Source organism: Ambystoma mexicanum, chromosome 6q, assembly GCF_040938575.1.
Source record: "Ambystoma mexicanum isolate Mex_15411 chromosome 6q, UKY_AmexF1_1, whole genome shotgun sequence".
Taxonomy (NCBI): domain Eukaryota; kingdom Metazoa; phylum Chordata; class Amphibia; order Caudata; family Ambystomatidae; genus Ambystoma; species Ambystoma mexicanum.
This window is the reverse complement of record NC_090937.1, coordinates 195800587-195827698: the sequence shown is the minus strand read 5'-3', so window position 1 is coordinate 195827698 and position 27112 is coordinate 195800587. Positions and strand designations below refer to the sequence as shown.

Below are 27112 nucleotides of genomic sequence, written 5' to 3'. Positions count from 1 at the left end.
ATCCCCCCACTTAAGCCCTGACATTCGGGCATGGAAGAAATCGACTGCATCTTGTGTATGGTAGGCCTAGGATAATGAACAAATAATAGGAGTTCAGTTTTGACAGCAGATCTGTTTTTCCTAATCTGAGATGTCGTTCTCCCAGGCCTCTCCTGAGATAAAGAACCTTGATATCTGTAAAGACAAAGAGAATGGAGGTAGCCATGGAGCTATTAGCTCCATGGCTGCCTCAGTTCCGGGCTCCAATACCGGGTTCCTGCATGGGGACTAACCGGGTTACTCCGACATAGGAGGACCCGTTAATTCCTCCTTGCAGGAACCCATCCCCATTCCCATTGAGCCCCTATAGGGAATTACATCTGGCCCGTTATTGCCTCCCTCTTCCCCTCGCGGGACCCGGAAAGCACACCTGGTTTTACCAGGCGTGCGATCCAGGTCCCGCGATGGGAAGCTCGTAATCGGCGCTCCCGGAATGAAGGGGGCCGGTCCCGTACCGGCCCACTTCATTATGGGAGCGCCAGCCTTATAATGAGGCCCAAAGTGTTTATCTGAAAATCTACCAGACCTGGCTGCTTGTCCAAGAGCGGCAGGACCAAAAAGTTCCAGAGAACTTCAAACTTCAAAGACTGTACAACTGGCAGACTGGTCAAAAATACCTTTATCCCTAAACTGACAGCTAAAGAACTAAAGACACAGGATGCTCTGTTATTGACTGTAATATATATAAAGAGGCAAAAGATATCTTTTAAAAGTTACGTAAGGGCTTACTATTTTGCCCATAATTCAGAAACGGAATGTCACAGCAAAATAATTCTTTTGGTGAAGCGGTCATCTTGCGATGCTTTATTTAGGTACAAAAAACATTTTTGTAATGTGATTTTTAAATGTGAAAATTAGGTTAATCTGCATTTTGTTGCACAGAAATGGCACACGCCAGTGGGTCACATATCCTAGTGTCCACAGTGATGGGCCTGTTACTTTGAGATAGGAAAATTATTTGTATTTAAAGGCTAGAATTGAGTTAATTGGAAACATCTGTAACTCAGTAACTATTTGTGATATCTTAATGAAAATTGTGTTATTTGATTCATAGCAGAGAGACAAATCAGGTGAGCCAATTATTAAAGTTGTCATATGTGTGGAATTTACTATCTCAGAATGATACAATATTTAATGCTAGAAATCAATGAGATGAGATCACATTAAATGGCTGTGAAACTGGGTTTAGAACGTACTCCCATCTGACTGCCCCTTCATTAATATGCTCAATGACTGTGGATTGGTATGTCTAATGTGATGTCACTTTTGGAACTCTGTCCAATCAAATACATTGACCGATTAGGTAACGTTTTGTGATGAATCAAGGGAATTCATCCCCTTCCCTAAAGGGGGAGGCACCGCCATAAGGGGTTGAGGCAAGTGGGACCTCATTTGGAGGCACTCCCCCTTAGGGGACAAGGACTGCTGTTCCTGTGAGGAACTCCCTCAAGATCTTCACTTTGTGGCCTGCGTGGCATACTTTATAATACAAGAAACTTTTAAATATCATGACTGGGACGAAGACATTCCTAATAGATGCCAATATCTTACAAAAAAGGAACAAGCCAAATACCCGATACACTGGGACGAGTATGTTAAATAACGTGCACTTAACGAACCACAGTGAGAGAAGAGGGAGAGGAAGTTGCATATGCAGACCTCGGAAGGCCCTGTGCAGTGCCATACATGGAGGAGGCAGAGCAAGCACAAACCAGGAAACCAGCGAGTTTGAAACTCAACTGATACTGCAGATGGGGATGCATGAGCCACGGCATGACCTCAGCATGAGAAAACAGCAGGGCAGCAGCCCAAAGGAAGAGACTGGAAGGCCAGAGTCACAGCACAACCCCAATATGAGAAACCAGCAGGCCAGCAGCCTGAAGGAAGAGACTGGGATGCCAGAGCCATGGTGTGACCCCAGCACAAGAAACCACAAGGCAGGAGCCCGGAGGGAAGTGGTGGAAGCCGGTCCTACAACCATCGCAAATCCCACTGTGCATAGAAAGCTACTGGGTGTTTGCCCTGTTATCGGAAGATAGGAACGCCGCAGAGAAGTGAGAAACCACATGGAGGAACACACCGACGAAAGGAAGGCAATGACGATCCGATGCCTGAGAGAAGGCTCCCAAAGGCATTCTCTTTCACAATAGAAGGTAACGGAAACACAGGAATAACAGGAGGATGAGAAAGGATCATTACATACTGCAAACAACTCGCCTTAGCGGAGGTCACAAGATAAATTTACCCTTGAAAGCAAATAACCCTAAACTGGTGAAATACTGGTGAAATACAAGAGAGAGAAGTAATATCAAGAGAAATGCACAGTGTACCACAATACCCTGGGAAAAGGGGAAGAGTTCAGATGAAATATACTAGTGAACCCAGTAAAGAATCAATTAGGCCAAAGCAAGCCGAGTTATAATTGGCCAGGAGAGAAAGATTTTCTGAATAATACAGTCTTCAAGTCGCAAGATGTGCTGGAGACTGCCACCATGAAGCTTGTAAAAGATGACCAAAAGGGAACCCCAAGTAGAAGAGAAAACTCCAGGCTGTATTGAGGAGTTAAAAAGACTGATCCAAGAAATCAGGAGATACTATGAGAGGATTACATATTAGTAAAGAATCCTACAACTCTGGTTCTAGAATTACCCTCAGGGGAAGGGAGTCATTCTCCATATATAAGTTAGTTTTCATAGTGGTAGGGTCAGTTAGGGTAGTTTTGGACTGCAGACTTTATTCTTTTGGACATTCACGACTGACTGACAAGCACCTTAGATAGAAACATAAGCAGGGATCACCCATAGAGATAGGGCAAGTTAGGCATTATACATTCTTTTAATAAATGCTTGTGAGCCATGTCCACAAAGTGTCTGCACCCTTCTTTTGAATCAGCACAGTATATAAACCTCAAAAAGGTGGGGATACTGTTCTATAAAGGATTCACTGGAGGACACTGACAAATGTATATGCCTGGCAACTCGGCTAGGTGTGCTTACTCGGCAAAAGGAAATTGTAGAAAATGTGGTGGCCATTGATGGCATGCCTTTATCTTCTGGTCCTGTATCCAGGCATACAAAGATCCTAAGTCTGATGTGTCATTGCCTTTGATCTCATAGATGCTCCTCAGATGCAAGCAATCCTGGGCCTACTATGGTTGGAGAAACATAATCCTTGAATAGAGTGGAGAGATAAGCAGTTGATGTTCCCGGAACACTGTCAGAGAACTTGCTATTCTACACAACATTTCCCTGGAAATTCTGTCCAAACTAGTTCCGGATTAGCTGCAGGGAAGGGGATGGGTCTCATTGGAGAGTTACCTACTCAATACCAAGAATATGAAGATATTTTTCGAAGGATCAAGCAGAGACTTTACCATCTCATTGTCCCTATGATTATCAAATTGATTCGATACCTTAAGCCTTGTAGTCGAATTTACACCCTCACAGAAAAGGAGAATGAACAACAGCAGAAATATTTGGATCATTACTTGGCTAACGGTTTCATTCGGCATTCAAAATCACCTGCCGCTTCACCACTCTTCTTTGTTCCCAAGAAGGATGTTAATCTTCTGACATGCATTGATTATAGAAACTGTCTGTGAAGAACAGATATCCTTTGCCATTCATACCTGTGTTGCTAGATCAGGTGAGAGGGGCCTACCATTTGGTGCGTATAAAAGAAGTGGACAAATGGAAAACAGCATTTCGTATGACATATGGTCTCTTAGAGAATCAAGTAATGCCTTTCGGATTATGCAATCCTCCAGCGACTTTCCAGTATTTTATGAATGATGTACTACGGGAACTATTAGATGTATGTGCAGTTCTGTACATTGATGACATTTTGGTTTATTCTGCAAATCCGGAAGAGTATGTTGAGCATGTCAAAGCAGTCCTGGAAAAACTATGAAAGCATCAGTTATTAGCTTAAGTGGAAAACATTTATTTTCACGTGCCATAAGCGGAATTTTTGGGGTTCATACACATGACAAGAAGGTACAGGCAATTCTTCAATGGCCATCTCCTACATCGGTAAAGTCAGTACAAAGTTTCATTAGCTTTCATAATTTCTACAGACAGTTTATTTCTGACTTTTCAGCTTTGGTGCACTCCATCATATCTTTACTGTGGAAGAATCGGAAATTTGAGAGGAATTTGGAGTATGAGCAAGCTTTTCAAGTTCTGAAGAAGAAATTCATTTCGGCCCCTATATTGAGACACCTGGATCCAGAATTACCTTATGTGATGGAAACAGATGTCTCTAGTGTAGCCATGGGAGCTGGCGGGACCGGCAATAACCCCTGTGGCTTTTGTTGCAACGAGTTCTGCTGTGCAAACACGTCACATGTGTTTATGTGACATTTAACATCTTGACATAATGTAGGCCACCAGTAATTCATCTTGATTTTATTGTAAGTTCATTTTTGTTTCATATACTAAATGGAAACTGTCATGCTGCTTTCAGCCAATTAGCACTGCTGTGCAACAAGATTGCCTTTGGAACTGTATCCAACCGCAGTGTTGGCCTAGCGGCTGTGGGTATAATTAATCATTGGGAGCTAGTGTGAAAGTGATGCTTTTGTTAACAAGGAATCGCGGAGTAGCACACGGTTTTCATAGTGTGTCTCCGGAGCTTCCTCCTTTGAACTGTGAGCGTGCCTCTTTTGAACTGTTAGCTGTGGGGAGCGTGCAGCAATGTTAATTGCAGTGTTATGCTAGTTCGTGTCAGAACAAACTCAGTGTTTGCCGGCGGCATTCACTATTAAAGGAATTAAGACATTTTAATTTACCATTCAGCTGCACATTCATCCGTCTCCTACTGGGAGTTTACTTAAATCTCTCTGAACTGGGTTGCCCAGACCTTTAGGATGAGGAGCGATACCCTGGAGATCGATGGGGATGCAGATTGTTTTCATACATCAATAATCAAAACGACTCAGGTAGTTTGGCAAAAGGGGAGTCTGTTTTATTAACAAATATATAAAACAGGGAGTCCAAACGAACATCAGCAGTCGTTCAATCCTCTAAGTCGACTCATTTTGGTAGAATCCGAGGTTATATTACATAAAATCGTCATCATTGACGTTGACCTGTGTCACTACCTACGTGGCAAACTACAAAAACCTATCAGGGAAAGTGATAGGCTGTAAGTAAATAGCTAAGTATACGTTCCATATCAGTATAGAACTGTGAAAGACATTAATAGGGTGCTTAACATCAGGTGGGGCGACTAAGCCCTCCCCTAAAAATGGCCACTATGAACGTCACTAAGTACACGACGTTCCATTGGCAACACAAACTATAGGACCCTTGATTAGACGGTCCTCTACAATTGGTTGGCTTCTAACCCCCATCGGTACTTTTCCACTCATGTTTAGCAGCACGCAGACTGAACATCCAGGTGTTAGTGGGCTCATCTAGGAACTAACTTCCCACCAATTATTATATCAATCCATCATCACCTCAATGGTCCAGTGCTTTGAAGTTTGGCCTTGAGTATGTACTGGGCTATGAGAATTTTAAGGAGTGTAAGCACAGCCTGCCCTTGTGCGTAGGTGTGACCACCACGTCCTTCAAATTGCTTCCTTCCACGTGAATGCACACCATGAAATCGAGATTTTTGAGTATTTAATATTATTTTTTAATAGTCCTCTGACGTATTTTGTTTTGCTCAAGCCTTCTGCGCAGGAGCTTCTTGTTCCTTCACATAATTTGTATCCAATGTCAGCCAATTCCTGTTTGATAAGACTTTTGGCTTCCACGCTCATTGAACTCCTTCTGCTGAGATTCATTTGTAATTAAAATTGCTTTTAACTGCAACACACTGAAGTGAGGCCTTCTTTGCCCATGTTTATGTTCAGTACTGTTTTATAACATGAAGTGTAAACATCCATCTTTTATTTATTTCAGAGGTATATACATATATGTGTCTATATTGGCGCTTGCCGCAAACTATTTACTATAAAGCTTGAGGGTAGCTTTCAAGATTACTTTGCTGCTTGCGTTTCAACTGCGTCTGTACATGTTTAAAATGACTTGATATCTTCATCTGTTTCTGCAGCATAAGCTTCTTCACCCTGAGCACAAGATGTCACTTATCCTTGTTGCTTTCTTGATGCCGTATAGAATATCTGCATTCTCTAATCTCTGCATCACTTCTGTGTGCATCATCTCTTTCTGTGTGACGTCACCATTCATCCTTGCCTTTCATCAAAGCTGCTTTTTTCGGGAATCTCATTCAAATGGCCATCATATTGTCTTGCATGCAGCCACGGTTTTCTCAATGGGTACCTTGCCTCCCAGACTCTCTTAGGTACTGGTACTCTTATGGGTACTGCACAGAGTTCACGCTCGGCTCTTTGCTGATTCAATTGTTCCGCATACGTCACATACTTTGGTTCCCATTCTATAGGTAATAAGGACGGGGCAGTTGGAGGGGGAGTACTTGGCTCCTCTTCTACATCTCTACAGAATTATTGTGGTTTAAACATTTATATTTTCAACAAGGTCCAGCTGCAGCTTCAGCTTCAGTTTGGCTTGATGTTCATCTGAAAAGAAGATAGGTCACCAGTATTTTCCCTGCTGCCGGAGTTCAGACAAAAACATTATATTTTTTTCTTTCCTTTCTTAAATTACCTCGAGATATGTATTAAACTGCATTCCTTCATTCCCTGGAGATAAGGATTGAACCAAACCACCCAGTGTTTGTTTTGCTTTCACCTGCAAATTGGATGACGCAGCAGTCCAGATTCATTTTCAAGATAGCCTGCTTGCTAATACAGACAATGGGCTGGTAAACTGGAGTTGTACATTATTATTAAAATTCACATTTCATTTTCTAAATTCCACACGATTCTAAAAGGAGTTTTGTTTTCTTATGTGCAGCATTCAGCACCAGTGCCCTGCAGACAGGAAGCACTACTGCTGATACCCTTATCTGAGACGCACAACCATAATCCTATCTCTTTCGGAGGCAATTGTGGGTTTCAGAAAGTTATTGTCACACACAATTGGTTCCTCAGGAGGTGTGGGTATACTCATCAATCCAGAATCCAACAGGAGCACGCAAAGTTACCGGTTAGGTCTGCATCCATCCCTGCGAGACAGGCTGCAAAGGAGACGTTTGCCATGCCACATTGGTCAAGGAATGTGCGGAACCCCTAATCCCCATTATCGCTGCTAGTATTAACTCATCTTTCGCCACTTGCGCTGTCCCGTCCACCTTGAAAGAATCCTGGATCTCGCATCTTCTGAAGAAACCTGCACTTGACCCTGCTGCCCTGAGCAACTATCGTCCCTTTCCTCTTGATATTTATCGAGTTGCCTACCTGTAAATCCAGCCATTCCTTGGGCTTCACCACATTCTAGGCCCACGGCAATCCGGCTTCCGCCCTAAGCATGGGACTGAAACTGCCCTCCTAGACCTCAAGAATCAGCTCAACAAAGCAAACGGCTGTGGTGACCTCTCACTACTAATACTGCTGGAACACTCTGCCACGTTCGACCTCGTGGACCACGAGATCCTGTGTCATACCCTCACCTCCTCGGCATACTTCTCATCGGATGCTGCCAAATGGGTTGCCTCTTTCTTGGCCAACAGAAGCTCCCAAGGCTTTGCTGGAGATGCTGCTGCTATCCCCACACCCACCCCTTGCAGTGTACCCCAAGGTTCGTGTGTCTCCCCTACACTCTACAACATGTACACCAGGCCATTGTTCAACCATCTGGACTCCCTTGGCATATCATATACAAACTACGCCGACGACACACAAGTCCTTATTCCCCTCACTGGTGATCACACCACCAACTCGCTCAGAACATCATCTATCTACGTTGCCGTTCAATCTTGGATGGCCGCACACAGCCTTTGTCTCAACAACAATAAAACTGAACTTCTCCTCGCCTCTCAAAATTGGACCAAGCCTACAAAGTCTTCACCATCGAGGGCCACACTATCCCAGTAGCCGCTGCTGTTAAGATTCTAGGTGTATACCTAGACTCCGCACTAACCTTGAACCGCAAAGTCAACGACATTGCAGCAACATCAGGCTATGCCACCAGGTTCATTAATGCTAGCAAACCTTTCCTCTCACCCAAGAATCTCTTGAAGTTGCACGTGCCCTCATAGGATTCAAATTTAATTATTGTAACTCTCTCCTATGCAGCACTTCTGATAAAAACTGGCATAAACTACAAAGCATTCAAAACAATACCCTACGGCCTGCCCTAAACATCCGCAGACAGGAATATATCTCGCAAGCCAGAAAATCTGCCCAATGGCTCCCGGTTAAGGACAGAATCCAGTTCACAATTCTGTCCATCACCCACTGATACCTATCGAATGACGCTCCCCCCTAGCTCTCCAACAAAATCAAGAAGTACTCTATGACAAGGAAACTAATATCTGCTTACGTTCATCGGTTCATCGTCACACCACACCCAGATTCCTCTGGAAAAAAGCGTAGGGCGCTAGAATGCAACACCCCCGCTTGCGACAAGAACCTTCCTACAACTGATTCAAGAAGAACCTTAAAACGCACTTGTTCAACGGACACTCTGCATCTGCGCATGTGCGCTGCTTCATACATGTACACATAAATAAAAGGGCCTTTTTCTCATGGGAATTCAGGCTTGTTGCCATGAAAATGAAAGCATACTTGCAAACCCTACAGATTTAGGCAGTAGGCTACTGCTTTTGAAGCACCCCTACCGCCTACAGATTTCAGTGACAGATCCTACTGCTTTTTACAGTGGCAAGTTATTTATGTGATTCTAAGGCAGGCTTCAGGACAGAGCTTGCAATACATGAATTAGTCTGTCTCTTCAGTGGACTGGTAGGCGATTACTTTGCACTCAGACCGATTCACTGACCTGACAGCTGTGTGACTCTGTCCTGCACTTTGCCAGTACAACCCTTAGGCGAACCAGCAGTGAAAGCAAGTGGTAGAGTGTAACACCATCACACAGCATCTGCTGACAATTTGGTTAGCATTCAGGATTATACATTTTTAACATTTCAACATCTTTTCATTTTGTGCTATTTGTATGTTTTGTATTTTCCTGTGCCGTCATTGTTGTGGGAATTATTATTTTTCAAACTTGAAAAATCCTACATCTTTTTGGTCACAGAATGTTGGCAAGTATGTGAAAGTAAGTCTGAATTCTCTTAGAAAGAGGCCCCAAAACATGTGAAAGCCCACACCAGCGGTGAGAGGGCATTACTGTCCAACGCCAGGACTGCGAGAAGATCCCAAAGCGGCAGCATGTGAAGCTAAGAAAAATAAAATTGTTTGTATGTAAACATGCTGTCAGCAGGGGAGTTGCTAGGTCTGGAAAAGACCCGGGGCTAAGCTGGTCTTTTGGCTGTAGCTCCTGAGATTCTATCCGGGGCTACAACCAAAAGATCAGGGGCTACAGCCCCCTTAGCCCCCCCCCTAGCAACGCCCCTGGCTGTAAGTAAACTAAAATAGTGTATGTGTGTGCATGCATGTTGAAATGTATTTCAGGCTGTGTTTGTATTTGAGAGTGAGTCTCTGTGTATGAGATTGATTGGCTGTGTGTGTTTGTATTCGTGTGTGTGTGTGGGTGTGTAGGTGGTGAGCGGGTTTTTGTGTGTGATACTGACTGGCTGTGTGTGTTTGTATATGTTTGTAAGTGTGAGTGAATCTGTGTTAGACTGACTGCTGTGTGGGTGCCTTTTCTCTCTCTTTCTTCCTCTCTCTCTTCTTGCCTTGTCACACCCTCCCACACTCTCTCCTGGCCCTGTCACACTCTCTCCTTGTGCTGTCACACTCTTCCTCTCAACGCACTCACACGCCCTCTGCACTATCACACTGTATCACACTCTCTTCCTGCACTGTCACCCTCTCTCCCTGCACTGACACACTCTCCTGCCCTCTCTTATTGTATTATTTCTCTCGCTCTCTCGTCACGCTCTCTCTTTGCACGGTTACTCACATTCGCCTCTCTCTCTTTGCACTGTCACTTAATCACTCACACTTTTGCACTGTCACTCTGTCTTTGCGACCTCCTTGCACTCTTTCTCTCTCTCTCTCTTTGTCTGCTTCGTCTGTCTTTCTTTCTGCTTGCATTTAATATTGTTCTCCATGAACTGTCCCTCTACCTCTCTCTCCTTGCACTGCCTGTCTCCTTGCACTGTCTCTCGCTCTCTCCTTGTACAAGCTCTTGTTCTCTTGCACTGTCACACTCTCCCTCCCTCTGTGCTTGCATTGACACACTCTACTACACTCCCTCCTTGCACTGTCACACTCTACTACACTCTCTATTTGAGCTGTCACATTTTCCCACACATTCTCCTTATGGTGTCACTCTCCCTCTCTCTCTGTAATGTCACACTCTCCCACACTCTCTCTCTGCGCTGTCAAACTCTCCCACTCTCTCTTGCTCTCTATCTCTGCACTGTCCCACTCTCCCCACTTTCTCTCTGTGCGGTGTCACACTATCTCCATGTGCTGTCACACTCTCTCGCTGTGCGCTGTCACAATCTTTTTGTGTGTGGTGTTGCACTCTCTCTCTCTTTCTACGATGTCACACTCTGTGTACTTTCACACTCTCTCTCTGCACTTTCACAATCTCTCTCCATGTGCTGTCACACACTCTGTGCGCTGTCACAATTTCTCTCTGTGCACTGTAAAACTCTCTTTCTGTGTGCTGTCATACTCTCTCTGTGATCTGTGTGCTGTCACACTATGCCATATTCTCTTGGTGCATTGTCACAATCTATGTATGCGCTTACACACTTTTTCTCTTTGTGTGCTGCCACGCCATTTTTACGCTTTCACACTCTCTCTGTCCTGCCAAACTCTCTCTATTTTTCTCTCTCTCTCTGTCCCTGCTGCCATTCTCTCTCTCTCTCTCTCTGTTTGCTGCCACACTCTCTCTTTTTGCTGCCAGACGCTCTATCTGTTTGCTGCCACACTCGTTCGTTCTGTGCACAGCCACACTAGCTCTCTCTCCATATGCTGCCACACTCTCTTTCCCTGTGTACTGTCACACTCTGTCTCTGCACTTTCACACTCTCTCTCTCTGAGTTGTAACATTCTCTCTTTCTGTGCACTGTGACTTTCTCTCTCCTCTCTCTGTGTGTGCTGTCACTCCCTCTCTCTGTGCGCGTTCTCTCTCCTCCTTGTGCTTTCAAGCTCTTTCTCCTTGCACTTTCACTCTCTCTTTCTCCTTGCGTTGTCACTCTATTTCTCCGTGTGCTTTCACTCGCTCTCTTCCCGTGCGCAGTCTCTCTCTCCCACCTTATGCTCTCTCTCTCCGTTCACCCTTCCTCCTTCCCCCTTTACTCTCCCTCTGGCCTTGGCACCTCAAAGAAATCCTCTCTTGCGCCCTCATTCAATCTTCCCCAACTCTCACATTTCATCGCAACCTTTACCTTGTCTTTCATCCTTACTCTCCCCCTCCCCCTTTCTTACTCATACGTCCTCTTGCTCACCATCGACAGCACCCCTTTTTCAATGGCTTTCTTCCCTGCTCTATTCCCCTTCTCATTCTCTTGTACACCCGCATCCTTTCCCACATCCTGCCTTGAAACTTTGCACCCTGGAAATCCAAAATGCCAAGAACAGCAATATGCCCCAAACCCGTTGGCTTTGCCACTACTTGTTGTAAAGTTTTCTTGGGGAGAGAAATCACTATCCTATCTGGGTCACGCATGTTTTAAAGTTCCCCGTGCACCGGTAGTGAATGGCCAATTTACCTCAGAAATGTTGCGTTTTCATTTACAAAGACTGTTCATGTACTCTAGTTCGTTGGCGCCCTATAGCGTCAATCCCAAAGTTACGTCTCAGTGGCATCTATGTGGGGTTGGCAGACCTCCCCTGCTGGCATCCATCTGATTGTAAATCCGTCAGCCCACTGCAAATGTAAAGTTAATCGGCTGCCACTTGGTTTAAGAATTATGAAAAGTGATTAAGGTAGGTTATTATTAAAAATGGACTCAGGCGATCGTGGACTGGGCCGTTCAAAATCATCCGGTCGGCGCTATTTTGGAAGTTTTGGGGCAGAGCAAACGCCTTTTCGAATCTCCAGCTTAGTAAACAAAGCCCTTATCGGCTCTTGCCACTTGCTACAGCGTTTCCACTTCGACGCGTTGTAGCTGCCACTGGCACTGGCAGTCAGTCGGAGGCAGCCCGTGTCGTGAGGCGCAGGAAGGCGGGTGTAACCAAGGTCCGCCGTGTGGCAATCCAAAGCGAGGGACCCCCAAGGAGGAGCTCGGAAGAAACCGGTGGGACTGACCAGTGATCGCAATAACCGTCACAAAGGCGGGGGGGTTATCGAATCGCTCAGGAGGGGATGCCTAGCAGCACAGGAAGAGGACTCTTAAAATGCTGATAACGGGTGCCCGGCCTCGGAGTGTGCCAGCTGGGGCAGCGAGCAGAGAGAGCCTGCCGCGGGGCCAGACATGCTGACCTGGGGCGAGCTGGCAGGGACTTCTGGGCACCGGTGGGCACAGGCCAGGCTGCCCCGCAACCTTCTCTTCCTGTTGCTGCTCCTGGACTGCAGTTGGGGGGCACCGGTGCCGACAGGTGAGTGACACCGACCTTCCAAAATCTTACAACAGGGTGCGGAATGATGGGCTTTATATTATATTAATAAGTCCAGGGCACATTGTGGCACAAACAGTGGATATATATATATATATATATATACAGTTCAGCGAAGTAAGCAAGCGAGGAATTACAGTACAGTGTTACTTTAGTAGGTTGGGTCGGTGGTATGTATGTATTAGATTTCCGATAGTGGTAGTTTGTCCATTGATGAAACCAGCAACAGAAATGTAACTTGGGGTGGCATGGCGGTCAGGAGAGAGACGGTTGACTGTCTGCACTGGTATTGATTGAACTTGGAACACTCTTGACTGTGGGTTTACTCAGTCACTGGCCAAGCCTTGGTGGACATTTCTATAGACGTGGCAGGCTTCTTAATGAATTTAGTCGCTGGTGTCGAAATATACAATTACTGCCACCACAATTACTGCAACCCCCCCAAAATGTCGACCTTTTAAAAAAAAAATCCGACTCCATTTACACCCCATATATATGTGGGGGGATGGGTATAGTATTTAATACATGTAGGCTGGATGAGGGGGGTCTCCCCCGCATATATATGGCTGAAAGGTGGGGTCGAAATAAAAAAAGTCGACATTTTAAAGGGTGGCAGTTATTTGGGCTCAGACATCACACAGATCCGCCGGTGTTTGATTATGCACCAAGAGGCCACGTGGAGCATTTGTTTCTTCCCGCTGTACCAGCAATACCTTAACATGCTATAGGTTTTACCCGGGGTTTGTTTGTCAGGTAACACGCCCTGATATGCAGCCCAGTGTCTGAGAAAGCCACGTCAAGCACCTGGATCCAGTAGAAACCGTGTGTGACCGGTAATCAACGCATGCCGGGCCCCCGCGGCCGCTGCCAGGTGCATTACCTTGAGTAGAGCACTTCTGTAGTCCAGCCCTGCCACAAAGGAACAGGCACGGCGCTTCCCGTAGTCTGAATGAGTGCCACCGATGTGTTTAGGATTTTGATTTCCTGAGGGCGGCATGGTTTACTTTGCCCACATGGGCGTCCTATAGAGGCCCTGGGCGCCAGCTCACTAGGCTGATGCGCATTTGGAGATAGGCATTGTTGCAAAAAATGGGACACACAACTCGCAGGCAGACAGAAGGCAAGTTGAAAATTGGTCATGGAAAACGGGAGGTAACCTAACATACTCCCTGCGGAGCCCGCCTGCCTGCGCGTGCGTGCGTGCGTGCGTGGCGCAGATAAGCAGCGCGCGGGGCACAGCCCTGACTGACTGGGAGATCCCCGGATGTCCACAGCTGCAGCCTCGGGTTCCCTCGGCTTCTTTCTAGTGGACGCTGGAGCTCCGGGATGCAGAGCAGGTCCCCCGGGGGTCTGTGAAACATCTTAACACGTTCCCTGTGTCAACAGAGCACGTTAACGGGCAGGGCCATCTTAAGCACTCTTGGGGCCCTGGGCACGGACATCTTTGGGGCCCCCCTCCACCAAAGCAAAGGAATTAAGGGATCAAGAACACTGGTCGCGCCCCCCACACATCGTGCTCACTACCTATAGGTTGACATGCTGTCTCACAGCATAACACGCATCTTTACTCCCTTTAAATCCCCTTACCCTCTTCATTCTCGCTCTAATCAGAATGATAAACAAGTAGCATTTGAAGACCAACACATTACCAAACATTACCATGTTTAAACAAAATAGTATGGAAGGGTGCTATGCAAAATGGGAATGATTCTAGCTTCATTCTCTCCATCCTCAAGGGGAGTATATAAGTACCAGCGTAACAATCGATGTGATTTAACACATTTAATCTGGGTTTGTCTTTTGTAGCTTTAAATACTTCCAAAACAATGGCTTGTGACATTGTGATTTATAAACGTGCATACAAACCTTTGAATTTTACCAAAAAGCAAACTGTTTCTTGTGTCAAACGAGCAGACCTTACATTATGCTTGCCTGAGGCCTGCAACATCTGGTCCGCTCTCTTCTGTCTACCAGCCCTTCCACCCAAATGCCCTATATAAGAAGACATCTCAAGTAATGGGCTGAACAATACCAGCAGCATGCAAGAAGGCAAACCTCACAGAAGACAGCACAGTAATGTAAGATATATCAGATGATTTGACCAGGATCACTGTATCGTCTGCTGGCAAATCCAAGATACAAGCATGAACGCTTTCGTTCCATAGTCTAAGAATTTGGATTACAGTTTATGCCATTGTTGGAGGCGATTGCATAGGTTTTACAACACCCCATATGAACAAGCCAATTTCTAGACCTTCACCGTACGGATGATATGTTCGTTTTTATAGCAACCCCTATCTGGTGCAGGCACATTGCTGGTAATAGTAGATGTTGTGCTGCAAAACCAAGTACAAATGCAGGCAGGTTTATGAACTTCAGACATAGGAAAGGCCCAGCCAGCCTTGCTGCAATGTGATATGCTAATTTTGCATATTAACATATCTCTGCAATGGGTGCTTCACACACTGAGCTAACCTCTGAACCATTGTGGCACTCAATTTATCAATATGTGTATACCACAGTGAACACAGAAAGCCATACATGATGAATTGATGAAGGCAGAATGCACTTGTCAAAACAGAAAGGCAATGGGTTTAGAGCCTCATCAGCACCTCATAAAATATCCTGACGTGCTACTTAAGACTGCTGAACAAAGGAATATTACTTCTTCAGATCAGGCAGCCCTGTGGGGCCCCCTCCAAGGTGGGGGCCCTGGGCAAGTGCCCCTTTTGCCCTCCCATAAAAAAGTCTGTGATAACGGGAGCAATTAGACACTGATGGGAGGGAGCTACTAGTAGGTCCCTAGGAATGCAAATGGCGGGCGATGATAAATGGGAAGGGTGCACACGGCTGCATCTGTGAAATCATGACTTTAAAACCCCAAGGAGACTTGTTAAGGCTCACATTATTCTGCATGGCGCCACTGTGATCTTCCATCCATGTCGTTGAAAATCAAGCTAAAGCCCTACCCTTTTCCGCTCAGTATTGTTTGATGACGATTTATATATATAGTGTAAGCTTTGTTTATGATGAAATGCCAGATTATTTTGAAATGTGTGTATTCCCAAGGTATTGCTACAAAGTATTATTGAAGCACATGAAACACAAACCAAAACTGCAATAAATATTGATATCAACTAAACCTGGGAAGATATGTGGTCTAGTGTTTAAACGGCCCCCTCCCCGCTTTCACTATTTAACCAAAGTGTGGTTAAATAGTGAAAGCGGGGCGGGAAGTGTGATCCTGGGCAATCATTTAATGTGTCTTACCTGTAGTCCCAGCACGTGATTCAGTTAATAGCAAATGTTATTATATGAAGTTATTATAAAAAAAAGCCTCACTCATGGTTTAGTTGACTATAGAGTTGCTTCATAGATAATTATAATAATGGGCGTTCATGTATTTCACACCACCAAGTTATTTGTCTCTCAGCTTACTCAATGCAACTTCTTGTAATGTCACTTAACATGGTGCCATTTAGAACCAAAGATTGATGATGCTCCTTGAAATGCCTTTTTCTGTGAAGTCACTCCTGCTGGTGTCAATGCATGTGCAAATTAGGAGATTTGCATGTGTTTTACCCCACTGTGAATGCACAGATCTCTAGCAGGTCAGTGTCTTGCGGGAATAATGGTCCTACAATGTAGCTCTTGCTTTGTGCTGGGCATGTGCTGAAATGCTATCTGCCACTAATATTACCCAAACAGTTTATGGGGGAAGGTGGCTGCGAATGAAATCCTATGGAACCGCAAGCATGAGCTACAACATCTCACGTGTAAACTTATCCACCCTACTTCACTGAAGGGTAGAGGGAAAGTTGGCGCATAGGTACAGTTAGTCCTAAATAGAACCCAGAGAGGATACACAAAACAGATGTTCCGAAAAATATATACTCTTTACAGGGATCGAAATTAAGACTGGACAAGCAGGAGCTAAATGTTGGCCCAGGATATCCAGCATTAACCGGTGTGGAGGATCTGCCATTGGGAGGCAAGGAGCTAGTACGTAGCGTTCTGCTAAACCAACTTCCAAATAAGATGCAAACGTAACATTGTGTCCATTATTTATGACCCCTTATGCCGTAAATGCCGTATAGCTCTGTCCTCATGCTCAACGATAGATTGTCCCACATACACAGAGTTAATGTCACATAGGTATGTTTGTTCGGAATCAATTGGCCTGGGGGAGACAAAAGTACTTCCTGGTAGTCAATGGAAGGATTGGCCAGCAGTAAATTATTGTATTATATTCCACAATACATCACTTGTATCCACAAACAATCCCATACTTGGCTGAAACCTCCAGGGACCCACGAGGAATCGAGGACAAATGTCTAGTTCCGGGTAAATACCTGATTTAAGCACTTTGGAGGAGTTTAGGAGTTCCTAAAGGTTTTCCCCATGGGAAATATTGAGACAAAGGCTATAGGTTGAAGGCAGGGAAATGCCAGTTCTACCCCCACAGCTGCACGCAAAGAATCAATCAACCCCAAAGGACGTAGAGGGGACACCCTTGAAGAGTTCCAGAGCCAAGTTCAAGATACAGCCAGCCAGGCAGGGAAGGAAGAAGACGGCGATTCATGCAGGTGATTCTGAAGGTGAACCACAATGGAGGGGGTCTGCAGCACACTACCACCCCAGGACCCAGAGACCCCTGATGAGAAATCCGATGAATACAGCAGGACCCAGGGGCAGGGACGTGGCTCTGGAACAGCAACGCAACCCTGTGAACAGAAGGCTTCTTCCACAGGGCAAGCGCCAGGATCCGTTACCCATGGGCTGGCACCCTGGCCCAGCGACGACGCAGATGACCCACAACAAGAATAGTCACCCTTGCAGGGCAACCTTACTCTTGCAATATTGCTAAACATATCCTCCATCTTCTTGCACCCATTTGTGAAACAGTGAAGTGAAAACCCTGAATGATCCTTGCACAGTCTCTAGATGGTGTCGCACTATGCACCTTTCACTAGGGCTAAGGCTTTCCACCCTTGTGTAGCACTGGGGTAAAGAGAATTCGATTATGCCTCTAGGCCCTGTGCTGGTTCCAGGCCTGCATTTTGACTCCAGGTTAGTAAATCAGCCCTTGTGAGGGGTGTGTTGTCGCTCTTCTTTCAGTATAGGTTGTTAGAAGTAGCCCAGAGCATTTACTTTCTGTGTCTAAAAAGTATGCATCTACCATTTGGAAATTAAAAGGAAGACTCGAGTTGGAGGACAACCAGGCGTGAGAGTCACCGTAACAAAGCGCAGGTGCTCATGGACGCGACACTGAGCAAAACATAGCAAAAGAAAGACTGAAAATAGATCACAGCACGTTACTGCGGCAATGCCACAATGGCATTAATACGACTTCCATAGTTCTTCTAAGGCATATATGTGTAAGTGACATCATATTTTAGTTTTGTATGCAGAGGGGCGTCAGAATCAATTGAAAACAAACTACCCGCAAACACTGTTTGAATCCATTTTGTATCATCCCTTTGCACGAAGGCTGTCCGTCCCAGACATAAAACACACGGTTCCATGGTTGGGAAGCACAAGAACATCTCCAGCACAATTCACAAACACTACACAGCTTGCAAAAGTGAATTCATCCTCATGTAGGTGGCACGTGCATATGGATCTGGTAGGGTGTTTTTTTACTTCTTTTTGCTGATTCCTTTGTTGCTTTTGTGGTTAGTAGCATTTTCTTGTTTCACACAGCCTCCCTGATTCTCTCACCTTTGACATTTGACCTGGCATTCCCAGATTCCCTAGTATATGCAGGTGGTACCTGCATAACGATTGTCTGACAATTGCACCATCAACACCTCAAGGGTTTGCCAAGAACATCTCAGGGCCACATCACCCAACCATTTTTCTTTAATAGTAGTACACCCCTCCAAGATACTAGAAACTGCCCTCACTGGAAAGTACTTGTTCCCAGGAGATGTCTTGTTTTCCTTTGCTCAGCCCACTATTCCATTTTATACAACCCTCAACCCCTTCATATCTCACCACCTTGTTGGTATTGTTCTTTTCTTTCCTGTTCTCGATGCTCCCTTACTGCAAACTATTGTGCTGTTTTCCTTTCTTATCCCACAACAGACTTCCGTCTGACTTACCCTGGGCCCATGCACAATTTGCCAGTCTCTTGGTCACGGTACTGGTGCCATAGTATAACTACGGTTGTGTTTCCTGCAGTATAAATGCTTCATAACATAACAATTTGGTTGCATGTTCAATGGGATTTGTACTTTTGCTGAGGGACTCCTTCCTTTTTAAACAGGGCCATATATTGCACAAGGAAATGGGAATCGGTTACCTCAGGGATTGTTATATCTCATAGATCGAAAAGCTACATGGGTCAGTTGACAATTTCCCTTAAAATGTTGTCAACATTTGGGTTTCAATTCCTATACAATTGCGTCTTGAAGTAATAGAGCAGATGGGTTTATTGTGTTCTTGCCTTAATTCAGATCATGTCTGATTCTTGCTAAATGTCACAAGAGGTGTATTTTGGCAACTAGAAGATTGCTTGCATAGAATTATTTTGTAGAGGTCACACTACTGCACTATTAGCATATCGCCAGAGTTTGCTGCTGAGTAGCACAGAACTGATCCTTGAATCGAAGACTTGAATGTATTTATCCTCCACAGGGGCTTGTGAGGGATCAGCAAAGAGAGTCAGACACAAAGTTGAAGTGTTTTCAATATTCGCCATTTTGGTTAAAAGTAAATGGGGTTAGAAAAAGGCCTATATTGCCCTTACCAAAAGAGCATGTCCCTACCTATCAAACCAAAACGAAAGCAAAGTGACCGTGTGTCCAAAATACATCTGACCCTCACACTAACTTACAAAATAAGAAAAAGGTACAATGGAACTTCTGTTTTCACTTCCACCAAATTGTGCAAAACCAATTTCATAAAGCAATTCTTGTCTCTAGGGTGCAACTTCCCCTCCCCTGCACTGTTTCAGGATAAAGTATTTTGAAATGCTCTGTTTCATCAAAGTTCCAATAAAGGTAATGACAGTGTCTCTTTCACTGTTGTTCAATTTCAGAGGGCAAAGCAAATGTTCTTTCTACCATACAGTTTGGAATATATTAGCAAAAAGTCTTTCACAGTCTTTAGGATGGCAAAGTAAATATTCTTTCTGTAATACAGGTTGAAGCACCTGGAAAGAAAGTATTTTATAGTTTTTAGGATGGCGCAGTAGAATGTTCAACTTTTAACAAAAGCATGATATAATAAAGTTTTTTTCCAACAATACCCTGGATTTCCTGGTGCACGCCACCACCAGGAACTCCTCTATTGCAATATCCAATTTTTTTTATTTTTATTTTTTTATTTACTTGTATGTAATCAAAGAAAGAATGATTTTTACAAGAAGTTGAAGGTTACAATTGGTGTATGTCACAGGGAGGGTACGCCAAGGTAAGTCTCAGAGTGTAAACTACAGAAAAGTTTTCAAAATTGCACCAAAATGTCCGTTAAACATCCATAGTCTGCAGGTCGCTTTGAGTTAAACCACCGATTTTGATGAAGGTTGCTTCCAATATTTTGGCCGTAGCTGCCGCCCATCGGGGCTTCTCACCAGATATCAAACGGCACCACCACGTGTGTTCCTCGAACAGGACCGAGTCATGCCAAAGCGGAGTCAAAAATGGGGCGCGAGTTTCCTTCAGAGCCGGACAGCTTAGGAGCAGATGTCGGATGTTCTCCACTGAGCTAGGGTCTTCACACAGTCTGCACGTAATTGAGCTGACCTGCAGTCTTCTCCCTAGGATTTCTCGGGTATGGAGCAGATTTAAACGAGCCCTTAAAAATGTTGAGCGCAATTTTTTGTCTGGGAATCTCAGACAGTATGCCATGGGAAGTTTCAATTTATTGTAGGTTGGTGGAAGATGGTTTAAGCACTTGATGGAAGCTGCTTTGTCCAGGGTGGTGATCCAATCCTGCAGTTTTAGTTTTTCACTTACTCTTTGCGGGTTCGTTATCAAGTCGTTAAGTGAGCATTGCAGGTCTTCCAGTTTGGATTTTTGAAGGTGAACCCATTTTTGGACCGTCTTGGTAGTGGTTGATTCAAGTTCCTGCCCAATTATTTTGAAAATTGGCAGGCTGTCTTTAATTAGAGTTTTTCTAAATAGGGCAAGTGCCGCCCCACTAACGGTGGCGCTTAGAGAGAGACGGCCCAACTCTCGTCTGATCGCTTCAATAGGAATAGCATTCGGCAGACCTAAAAGTGACTTCCATATGTAGGCCTCTAGTTTTCGCCATAGTTGTGGTGGAACAGTGAACATGGCGTCCATGCCGTAATTGCAATATCCAATTCCAACAAATGTTTAATAGGACAAAAACTCAATTTCAACACAACCATAAATTCTCCTGGCATACTTCCGTGTCAGGAATATTCCCCTTTTGGCTCACTCAGATGCCCGGGTATCTTTCCTGCGAGGTATCTTCCAAAAAGGTTTAATTGAAACTCTAACTGCAACTATGGACATCCAGGTTTACTCTGCTGCCAGGAATGACCCCCTTTTGGCCTACACAGATCCCCTGGAGTACTCTGCTGCTAGGTATCTTTCCAAAAAGGTTCACTGCCTGATGCTCTTATCAGGTCTCTCCACAACATTCATATTTCTCTTGAATAGCACACAATTGTACTTCCTCAGTGGTATAATTCTGTTGACTTCAATTGGGACTTGAACCAGTTTCCCCCATTATAGCATCCCCGATGTGAGGGTTTTTTAAAGTTCCTGTTAACCTTTCTTACAATGCCGCTTGGCTCTGGGCAATGCTTATGCTTGTTCCAGGTTTCTCCCAACTGACATCTCAAGTCAGGAGAATTGTACTACTCTTGCCTCCTTGTTTGTCTTTCAATTTCTTTTGGCTTAAGGCAATGCTGGTTCCAGGTTTCCCCCAACTGACATCTCATGTCAGGAGAATTGCACCGTATCTGCCCTTTTGCTCTCTTTTTGTAATGTCTGTTTGGTCGGTATTCAAAACCTCTCCTTAATGGTCTGTGTACCTGTCGGAACACCCCCGGGTTGTCACTCTCACTGGGCCAACTCACCAGTATCTCCTGGCGTTTCTGACTTGTGGTGCTTTGCTGCAACACAGTATTGCTTCCGGTTTGGCTTCTGTGGCCTATCAAACCCTCTCCTTTGCCTGTCATTCTGTAAATGACAATAGGTTTTCCCGACAGCTCTTCAAGACATGTTTTTTTTTTTCAGGCTTTATAAAATTTTATTTTCATCACTGCAGGATTTAGTACAGGCGCTGGGGTTTCCCCATGGTGCTCTTGATGTAAAGAGCACGCACGTTCTGCCAGTTCTTTTTCAGCAGTGACACCAGGAAATTAATGGCAAGGTGGATGTTGTACACCAGCTCATCGTCCGTCATCTTCACGTGGCCAACCGCAACAGCAAGACAGAGGACCTTTTTCATCTGAAACTTGATGGTGGACTTCACTTCATCAACTTTGGCAACCATGTTTTCATTATGGGTCAGGAGCGAAGGGAATTTTCCAGCCTTGTTCAGACCAGGTCCAAGGATACGAGGAATCTGCTTAATCAAGGACTCTGAGGCCAAGAAGGCATCATATTTCTTTGCTAGTTTCTTCACCATCTTTTTGTTCTTGTTAAGCTTCTTCAGAGCCTCAATGTCCATGTGGGGCATGTCGACCGCCTTAGCCTCGTCACAATGCTGCTGGTCTCCCAGGACACAAACGGAGAACTTGGGGCGAGGGCAAGCCTTTAGCCTGACTGTGCCTGAGAAACGCTTGTCCTTCTGGGGGTCATAGTTCTTCAGGCTGATCTGTAGCTCCACAGTTTCCAAGAACTTGCGTGGTTTCTGATTGGACCCCTGAAGGAGCTCCTTCACCCCTTCGTACAAGGTGTCGCGGGAGACTTTGCTACTCATCTCTGCGGTCTCAAAGACACAAGGAAGCTCTTCAAGACATGTTAATAAACTCCTCTAGACTGAGTAATTTGCCTAGATTATCAGTTTCCTTAAACAAGTCTCCGTGAACTGGAGATGTGATAAAATTAGCTGTCAGCATGTACCTCATAATTATTCGGGAACAGAATTGATTCCTCACTAAACAGAGGTTTGTACAGCTCAAACCCGTGCAAAGCGTAAACAAAAACGTGCTAAATGTCATAAGAATCAACTTAAATGCAAGAAAAAGGAAGAGCAAACAAAAAAGTTAATTAAGAAATAGTCTCTGGAGTGGCAAACATTTCCTTATTTGATGATCAGCATTCTTATCAGATGATTCCAGTAAGGAAAAGAAAAATACACATAGAAATAAAGCAATAAAGGGAGGCAGCACAAGCAAACAGAGTCAAAAGGAGTTTTAGAAACTACCTAAATCCAACCGTTACTATTGTAGATTCACTGGGTTCCGAGGGAGTTGGGGGGGGGGGGGTGCAGTTGATATCTCCACCAGAACACCCTCAAGATTTGCAAGTTATATGTAACAAGGCGGCAGAGATGGAGCCCGTGATGGGGTCAAAATTGGTCAAAGGACCAAAGGATTTGTTTAATTCTCGTCCGTTTTGTGTGGCTAGCAAGTTTACTCTTTCTGAATCTTATTTAGTGTATGAATAATTGATTATATATATATACATTTTTTTTAAAAACAATTTTTATTATTTTTTAACAACAATACAACCGAACTTGCAGTACAGTTAACATTATTACATTATATTCCTTTAATAATATATACTGCTCCCTCTACCCACCCACCTCCCGAGCCTATTCTTTCACACCTTCTGTTCCTGCGCCTTGCAGGTGGAGTCCTTCATCCGAATTCTCTACTGAGTCGCGACCACTCGACCCATCATACGTGGGCCCAAATATCGTAGCTACTAGATGCTTCCAAGCTATCAAGGTTTCTGCTTCCTCCTCCCCACCCAAGTTACTTGTCTCCTGCCATACTGCAGTTTCAGCTTCTGACCACTTTTGTAGATCTTTCCACCACAATTCTACTATCGGACCATGCATGCCTTCCAGTTCATAGCAACTCTACGTTTCGCCAGTTTATACGCCAGGTCTTTAAGTTTACTGACGTGCTTCAATTTACGTGGTCTGGGGAACCCTCCAACCAGGCACGCCCACGCCGATTCCATCATTAGCTTAACCCATTTTGTGTTCAGCCTATCCGCCACTTCCCTCCAGAATCTTTCAATCACTGGGCACGCCCAGAACATGTGCACCATCCCAGCATTATTCTCGTTACATTTAGGGCATGCTTGCTGCCCTGCATTCGCAAATTTAGCTATTCATTGGGGCGTCATGTAAGCTCTGTGGGTGATATACAACTGTATCTGCTGGAACCTGGCATTTCTTGACACCTTCTTGTGATATCTTAGAGCTCTCTCCCACATCCCATCTGTCATTGGGGTGCCCACCTCTTCTTCCCATTCCTGTCGTATTCGCATTGGTTCTTTCCCCACTTTGGACATAACCATCTCATATAGTCTGGATATCTCATGTCCTCCCTCTGCTATGTCGTATATAACCTCTAGGGTGGCATCCGGTTCGCCTTCCAGTATTATCTCTGACTACGTTTCTGTAACCCGCAGCACCACCCTGTGGTATGTAATATACTGTCCCTTGTGTAATCCGGTTTCCTCTACCAAAGTCTCAAAATCTGTAATCTTCCCATCTTGCCATACATCACCCAGCGTTGCTATCCCAACTGGTTCCCAGTGCTTCCTGATCGTTTTCATTAGTTGGGCGTCTTTTCCCACTAGTGCCACAAGTGGCACCTGTGGGGAGCATGGGGTAGGGCTCTCCATTACCCGACAGGCCCTGTGCCATATGTCCCATCCCAGCAACATCATTTTTGGGCACTCTTTCATATTCGCTCTGGGCAGCCACACCATTTCTTGTAGAAACAACGGTGCGCATTCTGATGTAAACAGCCTAGATTCCAAGGTCGATTCTTCCAATAACCATTTCGCTACATATTGCAATTGATTCGCTAAGTAATAGGCCTCATAATTTGGCAGTTTTACCCCTCCTTTCTCATGCGTATTTTGTAGCTTCGAGAGGGCTATTCTATTTCTAGTCCCACCCCATATGTACAAATCTCTACATATGCCATGTAATCGGGCAAAGAATCGTTTTGGGATCAGATGCGGTATATTACTAAAGTAATGCAACATTCTCGGCAAGACCACCATTTTTAACATTGCCCCTCTTCCCATCATCACCAAAGGAAGCTTCGCCCAGAACTTCATGCTACTCTCGATACGCTTGACCACCCTCTCTGTGTTTTGCAGGTGCTCTGCCTCCCCCGTTTGGTAGATGTCTATTCCAAGGTACCTAAACGTGTCCACTTCCCACGGTATTGGCAATACCGGCAAGTGCTCTAGCGGGGTCCCCTTATATCTGCCCAGCAGGAACACGCATGACTTTTTAGGATTTACTGCTATGCCGGACAGAAACACGAATTGTTCCATCACCTCCAGCACATATTGGAGGTTTTGTTCAGGGTATTTCAAGTACAACAGTATGTCGTCTGCATACAAGGAAATTAAATGCGGCTCTGCTTTAATGGTGATACCTATCACATTATACTGTTGTTTTAGGTATATTGCTAGTGGTCTAGGGCTAAATATATATAACATAGGGGACCATGGGCAACCCTGTCTAGTGCCCCTGCTAAACTGCCACCTCTCTGAGATTATCGCTCCTGTTTTCACCGTGGCTAGAGGCACACTATATAACAATTGGACCCATCTAAGGTACTCTGGCCCTATCCCATAGCTGGTCAAGGCAGCCATCATCCAGGGCCATTTTACTGAATCAAATGCTTTTATTGCGTCCAGTGATACGATTGCCATCTCCCCCTCTTCTTCATTCGCATACTCAATGACTCGATGGAGCCGCCTATGGTTAGTCGTAATATTTCTGCCTGGGACATACCCAGTCTGGTCAGGGTGTATGAGTTTGGTGATAATTCTTCTCATCCTATTTGCTAGAACCGCTGTGAGTATGTTGCTGTCCTGATTTAGCATTGACAATGGTCTATATGATCCACAATCCTTGGCCAGCTTATTAGGTTTCGGGAGTGGTATAATTATCGCCTCTCGCAAGGACTCTGGGAGCCCACCGTTGTCATACGCCTCATTTAGCATTGCCAACAGCGGGGGAAGCACCTCGTCTTTATATTTTTTGTAAAATTTGCTCGGGAGTCCATCGGCTCCCGGGATCTTGTTTGTGGGTAGCTGCACCACTACCTCCTCCAATACTTCCAGGTTGTTCGGGGCGTCTGGCTCTTCTCGTTCTTCTAAACTAATCTGTGGCAGACCTATGTCTTCTAGTGTTTCATTTATTCTCCCATGATCACTCCCCACTTGATCGTCATATAGAGTTCGGTAGTATTCTACAAATTCTTGATTAACCGCTTCTTGGGTGTCCGCCATACTCCCATCATCTCTCGCAATTGTCCTGATTGTGGGTTTAGGGGTTTCATTTTTATAGAGCCATACCAGCATTCTTCCTGGTTTGTCCCCTCCCGTATGCAATCTCTCTACGTACTTCCTATAATTCAGACTATACAGTCTCTCCCCGCATCCCACACATTTTTGCTGCAGCCCCAGTGTCTCTACATTCTCTTCCTCAGTTGTACCACCCCTTCCCAGCGCTTTCTCCAACTCGTCTTCAGCCTCTTGTAATTCAGCCACTATCCCCCCTTGCAGCCCTTTGGATTTCGCTATGGCCATTCCCCTTACTACTACTTTAAAGGCCTCCCAGAGCACAACAGCGGATTCCACACTACCAGTATTAATTTCAAAGTAGCTTACTATGTCGTCTCGCAGGCTTTCTCTAAATATAGTATCTCTCAGCGCCTCAGCATGGAGGCGCCAAGTCGGTATCCTTGTTCTCGGGGGCTGATGTTGCCATTCCCGTATCAACGGTGAGTGGTCCGATAGGACCCTCGCTTTGTATTCTGTAAGTGTTACCTCCGACATTAGTTCATGCGTGACAAACATGTAATCCAGCCTAGTGTGCAAATTTTGTGGTGCTGAGTAATGGGAGTATTGTCTTTCTGACATGTGTTGCACTCTCCATGCATCTTCAAACCCCAGGTCCGTCAGCAGTGTCTGCAGCGCTCTGGCCGCCGGGGCATGTCTATCTATTTTATTATCCGATCTATCGATTCTCGGATTCAGCGCGCAATTAAAGTCTCCTCCCCAGACCGCCGCCCCCCCAGGCACCTACCCATCTTACTATACAGAGACCTAAAATACGCTGCTGTATTTTGGTTCGGGGCATATGTATCAATAATACTTATTTCTCTATTTTCTATCAGCCCTCTTATCATTACCATCCTTCCGTCCTCTGCCACCATTGATTGTAGCAATTAGAAAGGGACATGCGGCGCCACCCATGTGATCACACCTCTGGCATAGGCCGAATACTTGGCGCCTACCACGGTTCCCCTCAATTTTTTTTTATCACTTCTAACTTATCGCGCGTGAGGTGTGTTTCCTGTATCAAAGCTATATC

General features: G+C 45.0%; 1 protein-coding gene and 1 pseudogene across 2 annotated transcripts in view; one reads left to right on the top strand and one right to left on the bottom strand.

Moving 5' to 3' along the window:
- Positions 1–12036: 12036 nt before the first annotated feature.
- SUSD1 (sushi domain containing 1) overlaps positions 12037–27112 on the top strand; it is a 1292988-nt gene continuing 1277912 nt past the window's right edge. The window contains exon 1 of one of the 2 annotated variants that reach the window (XM_069630623.1): positions 12037–12589. In XM_069630623.1, coding sequence (XP_069486724.1) covers positions 12466–12589 — 124 coding nt within the window. In that variant the 5' untranslated portion in view covers positions 12037–12465. The remainder of the gene's footprint in view (positions 12590–27112) is intronic. The other variant, XM_069630622.1, reaches the window with a different exon arrangement.
- LOC138515874 (large ribosomal subunit protein uL1 pseudogene) lies at positions 21809–22536 on the bottom strand (annotated as a pseudogene).